Source organism: Rhyacophila brunnea, unplaced genomic scaffold (assembly GCF_057557595.1).
Source record: "Rhyacophila brunnea isolate RB1 unplaced genomic scaffold, BYU_Rbru_1.0 scaffold_22, whole genome shotgun sequence".
Taxonomy (NCBI): domain Eukaryota; kingdom Metazoa; phylum Arthropoda; class Insecta; order Trichoptera; family Rhyacophilidae; genus Rhyacophila; species Rhyacophila brunnea.
In genome coordinates this window covers 24,442,510-24,463,916 of record NW_028232882.1, presented here as the reverse complement: position 1 = coordinate 24,463,916, position 21,407 = coordinate 24,442,510, and the positions used below count along the sequence as shown (strand labels likewise).

General features: G+C 33.1%; 1 protein-coding gene across 1 annotated transcript; it reads left to right on the top strand.

Moving 5' to 3' along the window:
* Window positions 1–357: 357 nt before the first annotated feature.
* On the top strand, window positions 358–14,664 carry LOC147070260 (uncharacterized). Its single transcript, XM_085949655.1, has 4 exons — window positions 358–481; window positions 2,048–2,157; window positions 3,659–3,834; window positions 14,033–14,664. The coding sequence occupies exons 1-4, from the start codon at window positions 428–430 to the stop codon at window positions 14,512–14,514; spliced, it is 822 nt and encodes a 273-aa protein (XP_085805781.1). The 5' UTR covers window positions 358–427; the 3' UTR covers window positions 14,515–14,664.
* The last annotated feature ends 6,743 nt before the right edge of the window (window positions 14,665–21,407 follow it).

The window sequence follows — 21,407 nt, the reverse complement described above, 5'->3', positions numbered from 1 at the left end:
TCACAATTTCATTGTATTTGATAAATTTATATTTGTCATGATTTTGTGATAATGTAATATGTAATATTATATACCATGTCTGGAATATTATTCATTTATCATGCTATGTAATGTTATTCATTTATCATGCTATGTACTATTATTTTTTGTTGTACATTTATATTTCTGCAATAAAAATAATACTTATATCAATTTTTTGACTTTTTATTACCATATTACAATGCACCAGATTATTTTAAAAAAAAGCCCGCCAGCTACACCATGTTGATAGAGAGAGACAGAATATTACTTTAGAGAGAGACAACTTTGAACCAGTAGGTATATTTGAGTGGCAGGCCCCTGGTCATAACAACTAACGGTATTTTTAATATTTTTATAACTTATAAGTAGAGTGTTCGATTGTTAATTTACAAAAACAAAACACCGCATGCACGGCAATATAATGGAGGGTACTACAAATATAGGTTTATTGAAAACATATGTGAGTATGTCTACATGCATGCTTCGCTTAGTTACAGTTTATCCGAAACTTGTCTTGTTAACTTAACTTAACCTGTACAGTGTTCTTACTTTGCCTAATCTCTTCCAGATAATTCCCGACGATCTGTGTCGAAGGGCAGGCTTGGGCGCAACATTGCATACAGTATAAAATCGTGGCTAAGATATAATAGTTGTAGTATTATAGTATAAACCAAATTTGATACATCAGTAGAAAGTTTAAAATTCTATATGAGGCCCCGAGAGCCAAAGGAGCTCAAGCACAAAGTGCTACAAAATGGCCGACAAGTTTTCAGTGAATTTATTTTTTTAATTTGAAACTTGAATGTTGAAATGGACAATTATTTTCTAAACAAAGCAAATTTAAAAAAATCAAAGTATTATTTTCAATAATATTTCTTCTTTTCTTTTGACCATGTCCGATCCTAATAGGATCATATGGGCCTCCACAGAGTAGAAGTTTGTATTAACAGATTTTGTTTTTTACGAGAAATGGATGACAGCCACTTGCTCAACCTATTAGGTTCATACCCTGACAGACACAAATTGAAAAACAATATGTGTACAACGCTTAAGTCGCGCGGCCACCGTGGGTGTTTAGATATTTATAAAATATTATTAATTGCAGCTCGTAGCTGGACAGAAAGGTGCAATGGAAGTAGCCCGAGCAGAATGCCCGCTGTGGCGTGATCTCCTCGGTGCATGGATGCTCTTTGTCTCTCCGGGGGCCCGCCATGGCGACCTTGGTCGAATTGCCAGGGCCTGCTCCACGGTCCGGCCTCACGGCTCTCTCGTACCAAAAGCGACTCAAATGGACACCATTAATTTGGCTCCAGGGGCCCTATGTTAGAACTTGCGAGTGCAAGCTTCCCGGTCGACATGACGTCATATGACATCATTGTGACGTACTACCGGAGTGATAATAGCACTCGAGAAAATCACGCTACTCAGACAGCGGCGCTATTCATTGTCACCATACACATATAGGTGTTTCATCGTAATAGTTATGTACGGTGAGCACTGCGCGCGGGCGGCATGTCTCGAGCGTGGATTGGCTGACGTCACAATTACGTCATGTCGTCTGGTGCCACACGAGTCGATAGTTAGGAAATCGGGGCCCTGGATCTTTGATGGGCACCCTTACCTATCGCTTAGGTTAAAGGCAGCTTGACTCCAGTAGCTTTTTCTAAATGGTGTTCGATTTAAAATTAAGGATATTCAGTGTGTTTTTGGTAATTTTTTGTATCGTTGAATACATTCAGCCGTTGAAGAAAATTGTATTGCACAACTACATATTTTTCAAGTAAAATTGTGTCACAGGCAATTTTTTTTACCATTAGAGCAAATCGTGATGTGTGTTTATCTCACTTATCTGGTCGGCCTGCTACGCTAGGTCCCCAAGCTAGAGTCCTGTCAGCCCCCCTCTTATGGGGGCCATGCACTTGCCTTCCAGTTACCAGAGTCAGGTACTTGTCTAACGTGGTCGTCAGTCATATATTTGACCCTGTGGGGAATCCCCAATTTACATCTTTTATTATTACACTTTCAGGTACTACATGAAATACAGCACATGTCGGATAATAATTGGTTCGCGACTCACTTAACAGATCTCCTCATGCAATGTCACAAACTAAACATCGTGGATGAGAATCAAACCAAGTATGTATTCTGTCAATCATTGCTTCTGTGTAATTTTCTACTAACGACGCACAAACAAACGCACCCAAAAAAAGTTGGAGTTTTAACATTGGGTGATCCAGGTAAATGGACCTTACCCACTGTAATTTAATGCGAAAAATACTATAATTTTAACGGATTCACTAGAGAAAGCATGTTCTTATACTCTAGTTTTAACCAATTTTTCTAACATGAAAAAAAAATATTGACACTAATTTCCGCCCAACTGCCAACTGTACTATAATCACTGTAGTATTTGCACTATGTCCTTGGTTGGCATATTGTGAATGATAATAAATATCTACATGTCCAGTATTCAATGGATGTGAGTTCAAATTTCACAAGATCCAACATTTTTTCAATTATCTTTGAATACGTCAGTAGGATTAGAGATTGTGATTTCTCGACCATTATTTGATTCTCTTGACTCAATTCTCAAGACAATAATTGGGCACCTAGAAATATTGATTGATTGAATTCTCGAGAAATTCTTTTGGACCTATTTGGTCTTCCAGGATGCAAATATTTGTTTTGAATGTGTTTTTCTGATTCCACTGTATTACTCATGGTACTGTTAGAGGTTACTTCATCTCACACGTGTGAGTAAACATTACAAAACCTTATCTAGAAGAAAAACCACTATATCTGCCCTTTTCAGATTAGTTCATGAGAATCAGCATACTTGCGTAATTGTTTACCAAAATATCCGATGTTATTTCAAAACCACAAATTATAAATCTTTTTAATAAAAATGTATTAAATTGAGGTTGCGGTAAACCACAGTTTCCTGCGACGGTATAAACTGTATAAGTCATACACTCTTTGTCATTTTTCTGCTGTATTAGCTCGTAAGTGCTTGTCTGTAATATTATTCTCCATCAATAAATTCTGTGTGTGAAAGTTTTTGCAGTTTTTAAAGTATTTACCTGTAAATCCTTATCGGGCAGTTCTCCTGACAAATTACCCTCCTTTCAAGACAAATTTTAATTACATTTTAATCATCTTGATTGTGTTAACTGTTCATACCATAGAGGTATTAAATTAAAACAGGGGCAAGGAATCGGCTTTCTCATACAGCTGAATGAAGCAGGCCAACAATAGCCGATAACTTTAAAACTTTAAAAATTCAGGGCATCACCGAGGATTTACTTTGGTCATTATAATGTTAACATTCAAATTTTGCCACAAATTGATTACCAGCCCGCCCCACCATACTTTTTCGCCATACTAGCCGGCTTCACCATACTTTCATATAACCTGCCGACCCTAGGTTCATACTATAAGTATGTCACTTGGTATTATATGGGTTCACTCTGTTCAGTTTTACATCAAGATAAATCGAGCGAGTCCCGCCCTTTACTATTTATTTGTTGTAAACCGGGACATAACAGTACAAAATAGCAAGGTATGGCATATGAAACCAAATTATTTTAGGTATTTTGAGTTGCCATTAATGGATTGTTGGTGACATTTCACTTTACAGATGGATATTTTCTCGCACAGGCTCATTAGAAATGAAGCTTGCCCCTACCTGTCTGGAGAAGGTACACCTCTACACAGCCGGAAGGAGCAAGAAATTGAAAACTCGAGAAACTGAAGACTCAAGAGAGAGAAACTCTAGAGAATTGAGATCGGGACGAAGAATTTTTTTACTTTTCTGTGAGTACTTACACGTTATAACAAAGAGAAGAAAATGTGTAATTATTGCAAAAAACCAGGTCATTTGATTGAAAATTACTTTAAGAAAGATCCATCTAAACATGAAAAGTATCTGAAAGATAGAAAAATAAATGTCAATGTTATTTCAAAAACCTCGAACGAAACGTTGTGGTGCATTGCGACAGAGGAAGAGGAATAGAACAGAATGCACAATTATCGGATTCATGCGAGAAAGTAGATGAATTAAATCTAGCTTGTTCCACTCTCCATGATACCCATTATTTTTATAGAAACTGACCAATCATTAAAAGCTCACGCGAAACAAATAAAAATTGATAAAGATTATCTTAAAGATCTACCTTATGTGAACCTTAGAATATATTATAAAAAAATTATTAAGGACTGTACAGTTTTAATCGATACAGGAGCCGCCATATCTCTTATAAAGAAAAATCCACATAATAAAGATATTTATTGAAAATTAAAAGTAGATAAAATACAAATAAAAGGAATTGAAAAATCCGAATTAATCTCTGAAACAGAAGGAACCCTACCTCTGAATTTTAAGTTTAAAGATAAAAACTTTAATCATTTATTTTGTGTTATTGCGAATATAAATTTAGACCTTGACGGAATACTAGGTAATGACTTTTTCACAAATAAACTTTGTAAAATTAATTACGAATCAAATACTTTGCATATGTTGAATAATATTCAGTTACCTTTAAAAAGGAGTGTAGTCATTTATAAATTAGAACCTAGGTCCGAAACCTTTTTATTAAAAGTCGATGTCACCAACCCTGAAGTGAAAGAAGGATTAATATTAGATTGAAATAATTAGGAGATAATATTAGAGTGTTTAACGTATCAACCAATGTAGACAAGGATAAGAAATGTTTAATTTCGCTTCTCAATACAGGAGATAAAATAATAAAGATTTATACTGCCGTACTAAGCACAGAGGCCGTAACTGACGTATTTAGGTATTTTCATGTTTTGATGAATTTGGATTCAACAGAGTTTTTGTATAAGATCGGTAAAAAAAAACCAGCCAAAACTGCTATATTCTATATTATAAAAGCCGTATATACGCAGTATGAGGAAAAACACGATAAATACTAAGCGGTTCGGTCGTAACTAGTATTTACTAAAGGATTTAAGACGTATCTGACACAGATACGGCTAATATCCTTTAGTTTTTCGGACTTACGGCCGAACTGGGCTAGTATTGCTGTTGTTACGGCCAAATTGCTTTAGTAATAATACCATATTTCGATCGCTATTGCGTGACTGCAAAAGCCGCATTCAACATTTGACTGTTACTCAGTGTGAACCTAATGATTCTATAACCGTGTATTTGATTTTTTTTGTTGATAGCTGCAGTCATATTATCTTATATTTGTTTGATTTGACTTTGGTTGATTTACGCACATTAAGTAAATATTTGTTTTTTTACGTAATCGAAAGTTTTACCTTAAAATTATCAGACAGGTTCGCTGCCGGTGGCGCCGGTCGGAGACGCCTGGTCACTCATGTTGCTGTGATATTTGATACTTTTCATAACGTGAGCACCAAATACATAAAAGCAATCGGTGAACCGTTAAATTTCAAATTTATGGGTCAGGCTTGAATAATAGACTGTGTAAAAATAGTTTGGAGCATTATTCAATGGCGACAGTCACAAAGCCTACTTGAATGTTACCAATGTGTTGGTAGTGTGAAATGTTTTATAATTTATGAGTTATAATAACTTCTTATGACAAATACCTCTCACGTTTGAAGGACCACTGATTGAATTGAACTTCTTATCTGCAAAAAGTATCCATTTCCAGTATACTTTTTCCTAGTATTATTAAAACTCCAATTGGAATAACTAAAGAAAAAAAGGATAATATTATAATATCTAAATTAATCGACTCTGGAAAAGATATTATTCCAAATAACCGAATGAAGTTTTGGAAAGATTTGCCTGTTAACTCTTAACAACTTTTATACAAATTACTGATTTATATGATTTTCAAATCATTTAAGTATATTATATTATATTGTTTTATTCTATTTTTTATTTTTACTTATTTTAGACATTAATTATTACAACTAACTACTTTCAACGTATATGACTGCTTTTCTGTTGTTTGCTATTTTTATATTCATTTTTAATAAATTGTCTTACAATGTAATGTTAAGATCATAAACAATATTATTTTATTATCCTAAAGAAATCCTAAATATTATTCTATTCCATTTACTCCAGAATTCTTGTTTGAAAAAAAGATATCTGATATTAATGGGGGAAAAATGTAGATACGGCCATATTACCTTAGTAAGCTCTAAGAAATGCTTTGTATGAAGGAGGCCGTAAGTGCATTATTTATGTGAAAAATGACAAATATGAGATCTTTATGGGATGTTAACAAATCTCACACCAAAATACTGCATTATAGGCTTATAAAATAAACAATGAGTAAACTCGTTTCTCCCACTTGCCTTAAATGCAGATACGGCCTGTGTGCTTAGTACGGCAGTATAGTCTCAAAGTTGAATTGTTACCTTTCGAAGTAACTGGTAAAAAATCAGTGAATGACGAAAAAATAAATAAAATTAGTGCAACGTCAGAACGTATGAAAGCACTTGAAAAATTAATCAATCAAAAACATTTGAATAGTGAAGAAGATAAATCCTTAATGGAAATATGTATGTCAAGAATATAATGATTTATTTTTCCTTGATTTAGTTTTACTAGTTTTACTAATGCAGTTAAACATAAGATTAATACATCTCATGATAATCCATACTAAGACTTATAGATATCCAGAGATTCATAAGGCGGAAGTTAATAAACAAATAAGTAAAATGTTGAATCAAAAAATTATTAAAGCTTCAAATAGTCCTTATAGTTCTCCGATTTGGATTGTACCTAAGAAGATGGACTCTTCTGGACAAAAGAAATAGCGTATAGTCGTTGATTAAATTAAATGAAGTCACTATAGGAGACGCTTACGCGCTGCCTAACATTACAGATATATTGGACCAGTTAGGAAATAGCAAATATTTTACTACTTTGGACTTAGCATCCGGGTTTCATCAAATAAAAATGGATGAAGCAGATAGTAAGAAGACAGCTTTCTCACAATACGACACGGAGTTACGAGTACATTAGAATGCCGTTTTCATTAAGGAATGCTCCGGCTTCATTCCAGAGATTAATGGATGATGTATTAACTGGATTCCAAGGAATAAATTGTTTTGTATACTTAGATGACATAGTTGTGTACGCTGGCTCGTTGAAAGATCACCAAAATAGTCTTGTGAATGTATTTAATAAACTACGATAGTTTACTCTGAAATTGGAACCAGATAAATGGGAATTCTTGCGAAAAGAAGTAGCTTATTTAGGTCATATAATCACAGACGAAGGAGTAAGTCCCAACCCCGAAAAGATTACAGCAGTTACCAATTTTCTAGAGCCGAAAAACCTAATAGAAATAAAACAATTCCTAGGATTAGTAGGTTATTATCGTAAATTTATTCACAATTTCTCAAAATTATCTTAACCATTAACAACATTATTAAAGAAAGATGTTCTGTATCAATGGACCGATCTTCAGCAAAGTGGATCCGAAGAATTTAAAAAGATGTTAGTCACAGCACAAATATTGCAATACCCTGATTTTATGAAACCTTTACATTAATGACATGTACATCAAATTATGTATTAGGAGCTGTGTTAACTCAAGAAATAATTGGAAAAGATTAACCTGTGCGTTATGCCTCTAGGACAGCGATACTCAACCTGCGGCCCGCGGGCCACATGCGGCCGTTTAAGCTTTTATGTGCGGCCCGAAACATATTTATTATCAGGAATTTCATATATCTTGAGATTCGTTTCAACTTTGACGCACAGATAGTGACACCGGAAGAGGATTGTCATTATGGTCCACATCAGATCTGGTATAAGAGTGTTGCTATTGCACACGATTAATTTAAAAAAACACAATTTTTAAAATCTCAAAAATGTTTTGTAAAAAAGGGGGGATTTCATGATTTTTTTCGTCACACCAGTAGTGATGCGGCCCGCGTTACTTCACAAATATATGAGGCGCCGAGTGCCAAAGGAGCTCAAGCGCCAACTTTACGATTTTTGACATTTGAATGTAGGTTTTTTCTATAAATCGATATGTATCATGCCACAAAGTCTTATCGCTCAAATAATTATAGATATTTTACAATAGAGATTTATTTTCTGTGGCATAATTGTTATGGTCGTTATGTCGGCACGCCACAGAAGCTTATCCGCCATTATTCTATGGAGAGCACGAGACCAAAACAGCTGTCAGATTTGTCTTATTGAATATACGTTCTCAACAATGAAAAAAAACTAAAAATGAGCTCAAGAAGGTTAGAAAAATAATTTCGACGTGTGTTAAACCTGTAAACGAGGTAAATCACGGTAAGTTTAACATGTTTTATCCGTTTTTCTTTCACATACGCTGTTGTTTAAAATATTTTAGATTACTTTTGAAATATGGTTATTAACGTCATTTTAGTAATTATGTCCACTAAACTTTTATTTCTATGAAAGAAAATAACTCTTATTTCTAATTTCATCTTATTTTATATCCAATTACGATTGATATACACTAAAAAAAGTATTTAAAAAATCCCCCGAATCCTTGAGAAAAAATGATGGTGTTAATTTTGAATAATGATTTTGTTATTTTGGCCAGTTTGCAGTAACGATTTGATTTAGTATTATTAGTAATATTGGGTATATATACGGTTATTACAAAAAAAACAATCCAAAGGCTTTGAAATCATTGCTGTAATGGCAAAAACGTATTTAATATTATAAGGTAAATTTTATGCCAAACAAACTCATGTAACAATCATAACAAATTTGACCATTTTTTCAGTGTTTATTTGGCATAATAAAATTTGTTTATATCAAAATGTTTTTTTATTGCTATCCAAATCCTTACATTAAAACATTTTTTTTAAATGATTTATTTTTTTAAATTAATGCCATTATTTGAGTTTGAAAATGTTAATGCCACAGAAGCTTATGCAACATAAAAAAGTATCAAGTGCCACCTTTTTTCATTTTCTATATGCCAAAGGGGCTCAAACACCATTTTTTTTGGAATCCAATAGATATTTTTCATTAAATATTATTGCAAATAATACTTTGATATTTTTAAATTTGCTGTGCTTAGAAAATAATTGTCCATTTCAACATTCAAGTTTAGAATTAAAAAAATAAATTCACTGAAAACTTGTCGGCCATTTTGTAGCACTTTTGTTAAATGGCGCTTGAGCTCCTTTGGCGCTCGGCGCCTCATATGTATTTGGCCCGAGGAAAAAAAAGGTTGAGTATCATTGCTCTAGGACATTAAAGTCAGCTTAAGGAAATTATAGTACAACGGAAAAAAAATTGCTTGCAGTAGTTTGACAACGAAACAATTTTGACCCTATATCTATGGTAGAAAGTTCACATTTGTCACAGATCATAGACCTTTGTTATGGTTATTTAATACAAAAGAATCGTCTAAACTCCTCCTATGGAGATTAAAATTAGAAGAGTATACATATGAGATCTATCTAGTCTATAAACCAGGTAGAATTTATTCCAATGCAGATTGTTTATCGAGATTACGTGTTAGTGTTCTAACCGCCGATAGTACATATAAAGATTTTCTAGAAAAAAGGTATTGCATATCCAACCGCAATAGATTTGAATGATGAAATTCCATTTTGTACAGATATAATGTGTCACTCAGAAAATTCTGAAGTATTCAAAATAAATAGTCATGAATTATATCAAACAGAAACGACAAGTAGAAATTCTAAAATTCATTCATTATTCGTAGGATGTTTATCACACTTGAATGGTCAAAGACATAGCTTATAATTAGTATCTTTAGAATTATCTTCAAATGTGTTAATCTTGCCCATTTTTTGAATAATAAAATGCCTAATTCTTGTCAAATTTGGGATCGCAGAGATTATCAATATAATTTTTTATCGTAAATATTTCACTATAATAATGTCGATATAAATTATACTGATGGTTTTATAAATGCGTTTAAAAATTAATAAATCTAAAAAATCTTAACAGCTTAACGTCCGCGGACTCGTATTTGAGTCCTTGAAAAACATAGGGTTACTGTCCGTGGACGCGTATATGCGTCCTACGTCATACATTACATTATATTGAAAAAATACTGGGTTATAATTGAGTTTGCTTTCAAATGTCGATGAGAGATGGTGGTGTACACATCAACGTATTATTTAACAAAAAATTAAATATTATTTTTACTAAATAGTTTTGTAAAAATAATGCTAGATGGTACACTGACGTGTGTGAGAATAACACGTGCCTTTTCATTATAATATTTTTGTATTTTTAAATTTTGCTGGTGTAGTTCACTGCTTAGCGAGGTTACACAATAATATGCGTAATACATACAAGCATACGATGCATATGCATAGCGTGCACCTAGGGGCCCCATACGCAACATCGTAGTATTGGTTAGCAACACTTTGCGTAGTGATTTATGACTAGGCCGAACCATATGGCAATTTTTTATGGTGCTCCGAGTCATTCCGAAAACAATTATTGACGTGTTTATGGGGAAGTTGATAATAGTATCGTATGACCTATTCAAACGTGGCAGAGGTTCTCAACATATGTTTACGAAACAAATTAAAAAATATTTCTTTGAAATATATTATTTTATGTTACATAGCAGATATAAATTTATGGGTCATAACTGTTAGGTTACGTAAGTTTTATTGCGGTAAAGATAGAATCTATCCATTTAAACTATAATATAATTTGTACTTACCACTCATTTGGCATCCAGTTTTTTGGGTCACATAACAAACACATATTATTGTTTATAAAATTTTCTAAATATGTTTCATCTCCTCCGCCCATTTTGAGGTGAATAAAAATAAAATTTATATATGAAGATTACAATCATAAAAGATTAGCAAGAGAAGAGCAATTTTCGCGACGTTTTGACCGATAGTTCAGAAGAGACTAAATACAATTTACTTATATAGATTGTATAAAAACTTATAAGACACTACCCAGATTTCTTTAATACCTACTAATAAGAGTAATATGAACCTATTATTTCTCAGAATGACTGAAAAAAATAAGGAAACAAACTTACATGGGGATGGGGGTGAATCTGCAACAGGGATGATTGATTTGAGAAGCAGGGATTTATAAACTTTGGGTATTTATAATATGATATAACATTATCGTATTTGTTCGATTCATCAAAACAAATATGGTTTCAAGTAAAATAATCTATTTACAGCTAAATTCTTGAGAATAGTGTACTTTTTCATGGTTTAAATCGTTCTAACTATCTGGGTTTCACCTTTCGGCATCTTCAGATTCAATATAGGTCTATCGATGACGTAAACACAAGTTGCAATTGTGTATTTACCAATCAACCCATAAATGATAGGTAGAATTTGTTATTATCCATAATTTATTTTTTTATGATTTTCTAAAATATTTGTATTCTACAATTGTATTGAAAGAGTTCATCCAATTCAATTCTCACACATATGAACATAAAAACAAAGAAAACAATGTGAAAAAGTAGATTTTACATATTTAAAAAAAAGACCTTTCAGTAGATTTAAGTTTTTTTCATTACACCACATAAAAATGCAACCCACAGATATAGAACCACTGCTCAAATGGCATTGATTTATGCGGCGAAGTATCTGGAAGCCATCAAATCAAATTCGGTTAAGATATCTCAATTGGTTTACAAGTTATAGTGAATTTAGTGAAATGGCAGTTTTTTGCAAATTTTTTGCAAAATCGCCCGGCCGCCAGGTGTAGTTCAATAAAAAAACATGCGGACATTAAGCTGTTAACACCACTGCACATTTATGTACTGAAATATGACTATATTCTAAAACATTAGAGGGAGAGGTTTAAAAGAATACTATTTTATGTAATAAAAATACTTTATGCAGTCATCAAATGTTTAAAATAAATATAAAGGATAATAAGGCTTCAAAATTATATAAATAGATTATCTACAACGTTTAAGGTATGTCCAGGATCATGCTTTGAATATAGAAAAAAAGCTCCATTTTGACCCACGCTGAGCACGTCCACCCTTAATAATGTTAGGAGTGTATCAATCTCAGACTTTGTAGATCCTTTCAATATGTTAGATCATGGTTTCCCAAACTATGGGTCGCGAGCAAATATTGAGTGGGCCCTCGCCACTGTATACATGAATTATAAAAAAAAAATAATAAAAAAATAATACTTTTATTATTGAAAACCAAGTGCAGCCTAAGATGAACGTACTGTCTGAAATTTCCAGTCATTTATCACTGTTTATAAATAACTTTGACGACTATTTTGGGGAAGAGATGAAAAAGTTTGATTTGTTGCGTTGGATTTGTAACCCATTTCAAGACGACTTACCAACTAGTATGTCAACAAAAGCAAGTGAAGAACTCATTGATTTATCAGAAGATACGTCACTGAAAAATAGTTTCAATCGTAAACAGTTAACGAAATTCTGGCTCTCAGTTGCTGATAATTATCCTTGCCTGTTCGATGAAGCTATGAAAGTCCTCCTCCTCTTTACTACCTCATATCTATGTGAGGTCGGATTTTCGGCTATGGTTAACATTAAAACTAAATACCAAAATAAATTGGATATATCAAACTCACTGCGATTAAAAGTAACTAAAGTTGAAGTTGATGCTAAAACTGTAATGAAGAAAAATAAGAAACAAATACATCCTTTCCCATTGAAATAACTTTGTAAAAAAACCTTGCAGGTGTAGGTATTTAAGTAAAATTTTTTTTTTATTTAAGTTGTGTTTTATATTTCAACAGTTTTTCATTCATATTGGTAACACTTATAAAAAAATATTTTTTTATTTCAATTAGAACAAATAAGACAGCATTAAATAGTTCCACGACTCGCCACTACGGAAGACAGCTAAGAGGTGGGTCCCAAGATTGAAAATTTTTGTTAGATGGGTCGGAGCCCAGTCAACTTTGGGAACCACTGTGTTAGATTATCACAAAATAAAATATTTAATCATGTTTGTATTTGATGACACAGATGTAACTATCAACATTTATAAAAACACTATTAAATCTCTAGCTGAAAGAGATATACCACAAATACTTACTGAAAATCACGATGTATGGCAGGACATCTAGGTTACCATAGAATGTATAATAGAATTAAAAATTGTTATACTTGGCCTAAGATGAAAAGTTCAGTCGAAAATTATATTAAAAATTGTAAAGAATGTCAAATGAATAAGGTAAATAGACAAAATAACACTGCACCTATGGAGATTACCTCTACGTCAAAAGAAGCTTTTGAAAGAGTAGCTCTTGATATTGTAGGACCCCTTCCAGAAACTAGGAATGAAAAAAGATTTATATTAACCCTCCAGGATGACTTAACAAAATTTAGTCAAGCTTATGCATTGAAAAATGCCCCAGCAGAAGAAATCGCAAATAAATTTATTGATTTCTCATCTTGTTTTGGAATACCTAAATTGATCTTAACCAATCAAGCTCAAAACTTTATGTCACAGCTTTTTTTCAAGGATTACTAAGTTACTTAATGTTAAGCATAAAAATTTTACCCCTTATATGCCTCAATGTAACGGAGCTTTAGAAAGAATCCATAGCACCCTAAAAGATTACTTGAAACATTATTTTAATCACGATCAGACTGATTGGGACGAATTTATCTCAATTGCTATGTTATGTTACAATACCAACATCCACACGACAACAAAATACACCCCCTACGCATTAGTATTCGGGAAGAAAGCTATCATACCGAGTAGTTTATATCGAAATGATACACCAACATATAATGATTACATTACACAATTAAAATATAGATTTTCCCAGTCTCATAGGATTGCAAGAGAAAACATTCAAAAATCCAAAGAAAAATCTAAACAGAGATACGATTCTACTGCTAAGAATAAACACACGTATAAAATAGGAGATTTAGTCGTTATTAAAAATCACCTCTGTTTAAAAAAAGCTTTATCACCAAATTATAAAGTACCCATATATGAAATTGCCGAAGTTAACTCAGCTGTAAATGTAACTTATCATGTTAATGAAATTAAGCCTTATCAAAATAACTAATGTAAACTCTGTAATTTTCAGTTAAAACACTTCGTGAAATAAAGAATATGGATACAATCGAGAATAAATGCAGCCAAGCCCTCCAAAGAATTACCTTACTAGCAAGCCTTGGTATACTACAATGTAAAAATATAGCAGTAAAACCGCACAGACTGTGTGAATCACACATGAAACTTAAGAGAATGTTCTGTAAAGCATACCGCTTTCTAGATCAAGATTGCGAAGACATAAATTACCGCGTTTTAAATGAGGTTGAGTTAAGTTGCTGGGAAAATTACGAAAGGATATTTAGGATTCAGTCAGACGCTGGACACAAAGTATGGAAAAACTACTTAAGAGATAATATACGATTAGAGATATGGTATGACGACGATGATGAAGATCAAGAATGGATTGATAACAATATGGAAGATGAAGAAGAAGCTCAGATAGAAGCCATGCACAGAGAGGACTACCACCTTGGTTCATTGCACACAATCCTTATGACTTTTATCGGGATCTGAAAGTGAAAAATTTTGATCGTTTAAAATATGTAGACTTAGAATTTAACATACTAGAAAAGAAAAATAATTAAGAAAAATTAATATCTGTAAGGAAATACGTTGTTTTCAGATTCCTGCTACTAGCATCACTACTGTGGAGTAATTGCTCATAATAAAATAAAATAAATAAAAAAGCCTTTTTATTTCTTACAAACAAAAGTAAATGATAGTTAATTGACTATATCTAATGAATATATATATAACCTATGAATATATATATATATATATATCTGTTTATGATTGTATTATCTACTTATTTTCTAGTTTATATAATATTAATTATTATTTTTTTATATTTTTGTGTAATACATATTATATATATTAAGATTTTTTATTTTGTATATAATACTATTAGATAATGTTTATAAATTAAACAGTGATATGTAATTAGTTTGTTTGGTTTGTAAGAACCCCTCTTCGGGTGAAGGCCTCTTCCAAAGCGTCCCACTGGACTCTGTTTTTGGCTATTTGTAGCTAATTTGGGCCCGCTGTTTTTATGATGTCGTCTTGCCACCTCGCATGGGGTCTTCCTCTATAGCGTTTCCCTTTTGGGCCGTTCCATGAAGTAATTATTTTTGTCCATCTTTCATCTTGTAGTCGCGCTACATGACCCGCCCATTTCCATTTAAGTCTTTTAGCATGGATTAGAGCGTCTTTGGCTTTTGAAATATTTCTTATTTTTGTGTCTTATTTTTTGTCTTTTGTTGATATTTAGCATACTACGTTCCATACCGCGTTGGCAGCTTGTGATTTTGTTCTTTACTATGCTAGAGTATCTCCAGGTCTGACTGGCATATGTTAAGCATGGTAGGAGACACGAGTTCATCACTCTAGTTTTTATCTTTGCTGTCATATCACCTTTAAATATTTCCTTTAAGCTCCAGTATTTATTCCAAGAACTTTGTATTCTTCTTTCTAATTCCAACTCATTGTTTTTCCTGTCGAAACAAATTTGTTTCCGCAGGCAGGTGTAATTTTCTGTGTAGGTAAGTACATCGTTGTCGACTGATATTCTTGATTCTGTGCTGTTCGTCATTAGCATTGTCTTTGATAGGTTCATTTCTAAACCGACTTGTTTGCTGACTTTGTTCAGTGAATGGATCATGAGTTGTAGTTGTGTGCCTGTTTCTGACAAACAGAACCAAATCATCGGCAAAACGGAGGTGACTAAGGTATTTTCCATCGATATTTTTTCCAGTCCAGTTTCCTCAATATTGATTCTAGGATGGCAATAAATAGTTGCGGAGACAGGGGGTCGCCTTGTCTTACCTTACTTAATACATTTTCTACACCCTGCTCTTTCAGCGTTTCCCAGATGCTTAAGTGGGACACTGTGTCAAATGCTTTTTTATAATCTATGAAAGCGATATAGAGAGCTCTCCTTTTTTCTTGATATTTTTCAATTAGTAGTTCCAAGGTGTGAATGTGGTCTATGGTTGAGAAGCCCTTTCTAAATCCCGCTTGTTCGATGGGTTGTTCCGCATCTAGTGGAGTGCTTATTCTTTGATTTATTAGTGAAGAGAAGAGTTTGTACAAGCATGGTAATAAGCATTTTTTTTTCGACCATGTCCGATCCTAATAGGATCATATAGGCCTCCACAGAGTAGAAGTTTGTATTAACAGATTTTGTTTTTTACGAGAAAATGGATGTCAACCACTTGTTCAACCTATTAGGTCCATACCCTGACTCACAAAAAACAATATGTGTACTTGCCAGACCCAGGAGTGATAGTCCAACGCTTAAGCCGCGCGGCCACCATAGACGTTAATAAGCTTATTGGCCTGTAATTGCCTATATCGCGTGGGTCTTCTTTTTTATAGATTAATATTATATTTGACTCTGACCGTTGAGTAGGTGTATCGGTAGTTTCCAGTATGCGGTTGAACAGAAGAGTTAGAGGTTTCAGGCGGCCTTATTCTTAGGTCAATAATTATTATAAAGCAATCATTATTCGTAGGATGTTTATCATATTTGAATGGTCAAAGACACACCTTATAATCAATATCTTTAGAATTATATTCAAATGTGTTAATCGTGCCCATTTTTTGAATAATAAAATGCCCAATTCTTGTCAAATTTGGGATCAAAAAGATTATAAAATACAATTTTTTATCGTAAATATGTCACTATATACTTAATGTTAACAATAATTTTACTAATGGTTTTGTAAATGCGTTTAAAAATTAATAAATCTAAAAAACACCACTTCACATGGACGTACTGAAATATGATTATTCTAAAACATTAGAACGAGAGGTTTAAAAGAATACTATTTTATGTAATAAAAATACTTTATGCAGTCATCAAATGCTTAAAATAAATATAAAGGATAATAAGACTTTAAAATTATATAAATAGATTATCTATAACGTTTAAGGAATGTCCAGGATCATGCTTTGAAAATGCAATAAAAGCTCAATTTTGACCTACGCTGAGCATGTCCCCCCTTAATGTTGAGTGGTGGTTGCTGAAATTTTTCTTGTGTTTTGTTAATATTATTGTCGCTTTTACTGGTCTGTGGTCTGAAGGAAAGTTGGCATTAATACTTCAATGTTTTGAACCATTTTTGGTTGATTTGACATGATAAAATCGATTTCATTTTTGTATGTTCCATTTGGTGAGCGCCATGTCCAACGTTGGTTCGGCTTTTTTTTAAAAAAGGTGTTTAGGATTGCGATTTTATTTTCAAGCGCGAAGTTTATTAATTGCTCATACATAGAAAAAATAAAAGACGGAAATGGATTATTCTTTAACGATATCGGAAATGCGAAGATCTATCACGATTACTGGAATGTCGCCACTTTTCAAGAAACCGAAAAAATATTGCCGCAACATGAAGTACTTTTAAAAATCTATGATAGAACTAGTGCAGTTTGCGTTAAAACAATTTTAGCGAATCGCCTGAATAATTGTATAGCACTAGCAAGTTGAAATAATGGTATTCGAAATATACAAACTAAATTCGAATCAATACTCCATTTGATGGGAAAAGGGTTAAGAGAGGATGGTTTGATGGTGTGGGAACAGTATTTAAAACAATATTTGGTATAAAAGTGACACAACTTATTTATAATAGCGCCATAAATAAAGTAACAGTAGATGAAAAAGAATTGAACTCGCTATTGAAAGAACAAACTCAGGTAGTTATATCAACAATATCCACATTCAATGAAACTATAAAACGTTTCCAAGTAAATGGGATAGTAATGAATGATAATTTGAAAAAATTAGAAGCATTTGCGAAAGAATTAAAAATTGAAACGGTTTTTGCAGAAACTATAATTAAATTGATTTCACAGATCACCTTATTAGAAGAAAGCACTAGAAATTTAGAAATTCAAGTTGATAGCATTATACAATCAACATTATTGAGTAAGAGTAACGTTATTCACCCTTCTTTAATTACACCAATGAACTTATTTCAAGAATTAATAAAAAAACATGAAATTATTATTGCAAGGTCGTGAACTACCAGTTCCCCTTAAGATTGATAATATCCACATAATAATGAATATTGCAACATTAAAATCATATTTTTATAAAACTAAAATCATTTATGTCATTTCAATACCACTCACCACATTACAAGATTTCTTTTGGTATAAAGTCACTCCCCTACCAATACCACATAATGCTGAAAATCCAGATGCATTTTCATTAATACAAAATGAATTCAAATACATAGGTATTACAAGAACAAATATGCAATATTATGTTAAATTCAATAGTTTTAATAAATGTAGATCACTAGTAAATAAACACTTTATAATATGTCAAATAGAAAACGTTTACTCTACAACTGATAATGGAATATGTGAAACCAAACTATTGCTTGACAGCCCTCGCAAAATACCATCAGATTGCTCAACAAAAACTATCTTTGGACACTTAAATATTTGGCATGAAATCATTCATAGTAGATGGATATTTGTTCAGACTGAAAGGACTAAAGTCACTAGATTGTTCTCCTAAACCGCTGGAAGAAATAAAAGTCATTGGTACAGGTATATTAAAATTAGAAAGTCAGTGCAAAGCTTATACTAAAACATTACAATTTTTAGCAAACAATATACAATTAAATACCTCTATGCCTTTATAGTCCAGTCAATCTGTACTTTTTGGTTGCAAAAGGTGGGGTAGAAGATTTTTTTTTCCCTACTTGTATATATATGATAATGAATAAGAAAAAAACGAGTTTGCCAATTCGGATGACTTCGGCACAACTTTTGGCGGGCAAAAAACTTTGGGTTCTTTTTTGGTTTTTCGCTTATATCTCAAAAACGGTCGGTCGTAGCAAAAATATTGTTATATGTAATTTTAAAGCTTATCAAATTTCCTAAAATTTTTATGCAATACATTTTTTTCTATCTCTGACCGTTTATGAGATATTTGCTGTTGAAAACAGTATATATGTATTCGAAAACACGCGTTTTAGTAAAAATCAAACTTTAATGAGAAGAAATACCATTTTAAACTTAAGATCTTACAAATAAATAGTTTGGGGCTACAAACTAGACTTTATGGTCAATGGGCCCAATGTTCCAGATGGTGCGTGGGAGTGGTAGAAAGGACCACATTCGAATACCCCACCATTACCGCTGGTGCCACGACACGGATCAGTACCACTATTGCTTTAGTTAAGTCTCCATCGCGCGCGCAGTTATGTTTATTCTTTACATGTGTATTGTGTTCCGATACAATAATTTAACTTACCGAAGAAGAAGTAGGTGCACAGTAATATCTCTATCATAGTCTAATGATACTGTCCTCAAAATGGTCATAAATAAATTTGAAAAAGCCATGTGTTTGCTATAAAATAATGATCCCACTGCAAAGCTATGGTTACAGTATTTTCGAATGACAACGCTCATCAAACACTTTATTCAGGCCGAACGAACTGGTGACTAGAACCTTCATTTGAAAAGTATTGAAAAAATGATTCCATTCTTTCATGCAGCAGGCCATTTATTTTACTCTAAAAGTGCCCATTTGTATCTTCAGGATATGCAACAACTGAAAGAGAAATGGACGCTGCTGAATTTGAGGAGTTCACTAGCAGAGGATATTTTACGATACGTCGCTCTGACAAACACTGGAGTGGAATTTGGTCTGATGACCATCCAACAAACATTAATGAAAACAACGAAGATTTATGGAGGTCTAACACAGGGCAGAGGTATAACTGACAGTGTTCTAACCAGATGGATTTTGGGTATGGTCAGTATGCAGAACATATGCAATGAAATTGAGTCATTCTGTAATGTTCAGTCCGAATCATCGGAACAGCATGTTGACATGAGAAGTTCCCGAATTGACCGAGACAACACTGACTCAAGTAAGCTTCTTGAATGGCTATCATTATACTACCCATTTCCCAAAACCGACGAGATAATGTCGTTTAGTAGTGGGATTGTTGGAGTAACAGCAGTAAACTGCTATAATTCCCAAGAAGAGGGGTTAAAAGGGATTAATAGAATAGTTGGTAACGACTTTCACAATGTTAAATTCAAAAGAAAAGACAAAATTGTTACCATTGCATCCGTTGGCGGCGGTATGAAAGCAGAAAGCTCTAAAGTTGTTGTAGCTGATCCGCTTACTCTATTTGAAAGAATATGTATATACCTATAAAGAAACGGCGGAAGATTTGCAACATTTCTTTACATATGAATTAGCACCCTACCCTATGTCACTGTTTTCAGAACAGGGAATGGGAAAAGGGACAAAATCATTATTCTACAAGGCTTTCACCAGCATTGAGACTCACGGCATTACACTGCCAACTTTAACAATCAGTTTATTGTGGTTAATGGAGGATATCTCCTACATAAAGTAGTTTGGTCCTGAAATTCATCCTTTGGTGACATTGGAAGATGTATTCGGATTATTTGACAAAACGCTATCATGTCATGTATCTAGTCACAAATTGAAGTTGTATTTGACAGATATACATCTAATGCGGCATCCAGTGGAGGTTTGTAGAAGGATTACGCCCTATAAATTTAAAATCACACCCTGAAATTATGTTTCAAGGAAACACTGTCAATCAGGTGGACCAGAAACTTTTTGAGCAACGAAAATAATAAAAAATTGCTTTTCTTACAGGTAGGCATAAAAGTGAACCAGGCAGAAGAGGATGCTGATGTTTTAATTGTAACTACAGGCGGACCTCGACTTACGAATGTTCGACTTTCGCACAATTCGCTATTTCGCACATTTCAAAAAAAATCGTTTTTTTTTAAAACGTCGCGCTGGCCGTGGGGTTAAGATATCCCCTTCTCGCTCGCTCACAAGCAAGTGCATTTTTTGCGTCACTTGCATCGTGCTCGCACCCGTCACTTAGCTTAGGATAGCTGATATAGTCTTGCGCAGGAGCGCGTGCGGGCGTGTCATGTTGTGCGTTTTGCTAATTTTTTCATTTGAAATATTTCACCCTAAAAATTTATAAACATGAGTGAGAAACGGAAAAAACTGCAGTGTTGATACGAACAAAAAGAAATCAAGGACTTATAAACTTCACATGACGTTCTAATTGCGGTGAATCTTTTGCTTCAATCCGACGTTCGTATGATACAAACAGGTCTGATACGATATGTTCAATTTTGAAAAATAAAATTAAGGAATACGTTCAAAATTGTGGAAATATATTATCTTTAAAGTTTGTTTCCAAAAGACACGGCATAGTTATGGATGAAATGGAAAAATATTTTGTCATCATGGATCGACGACCAACATCAAAAAGATGTCCCTCTGAATATTTCAATTATTCAAGCGAAGGCTCTTAGTTTGTACAAAGATTGGAAGGCTAGAAAAAGAAGATTCTAACACGATAATAACAAGCAAGTAACGGTTGGTT

What these genes read in the sequence shown, in the direction of transcription:
- LOC147070260 (XM_085949655.1), top strand. Translation starts at nt 428, where the DNA reads ATGCACGGCAATATAATGGAGGGTACTACAAATATAGGTTTATTGAAA. An exon ending in TAGGTTTATTGAAAACATAT is followed by an intron (nt 482 to 2,047) that starts GTGAGTATGTCT and finishes TTACACTTTCAG; the next exon opens with GTACTACATGAAATACAGCA. An exon ending in GTGGATGAGAATCAAACCAA is followed by an intron (nt 2,158 to 3,658) that starts GTATGTATTCTG and finishes TTCACTTTACAG; the next exon opens with ATGGATATTTTCTCGCACAG.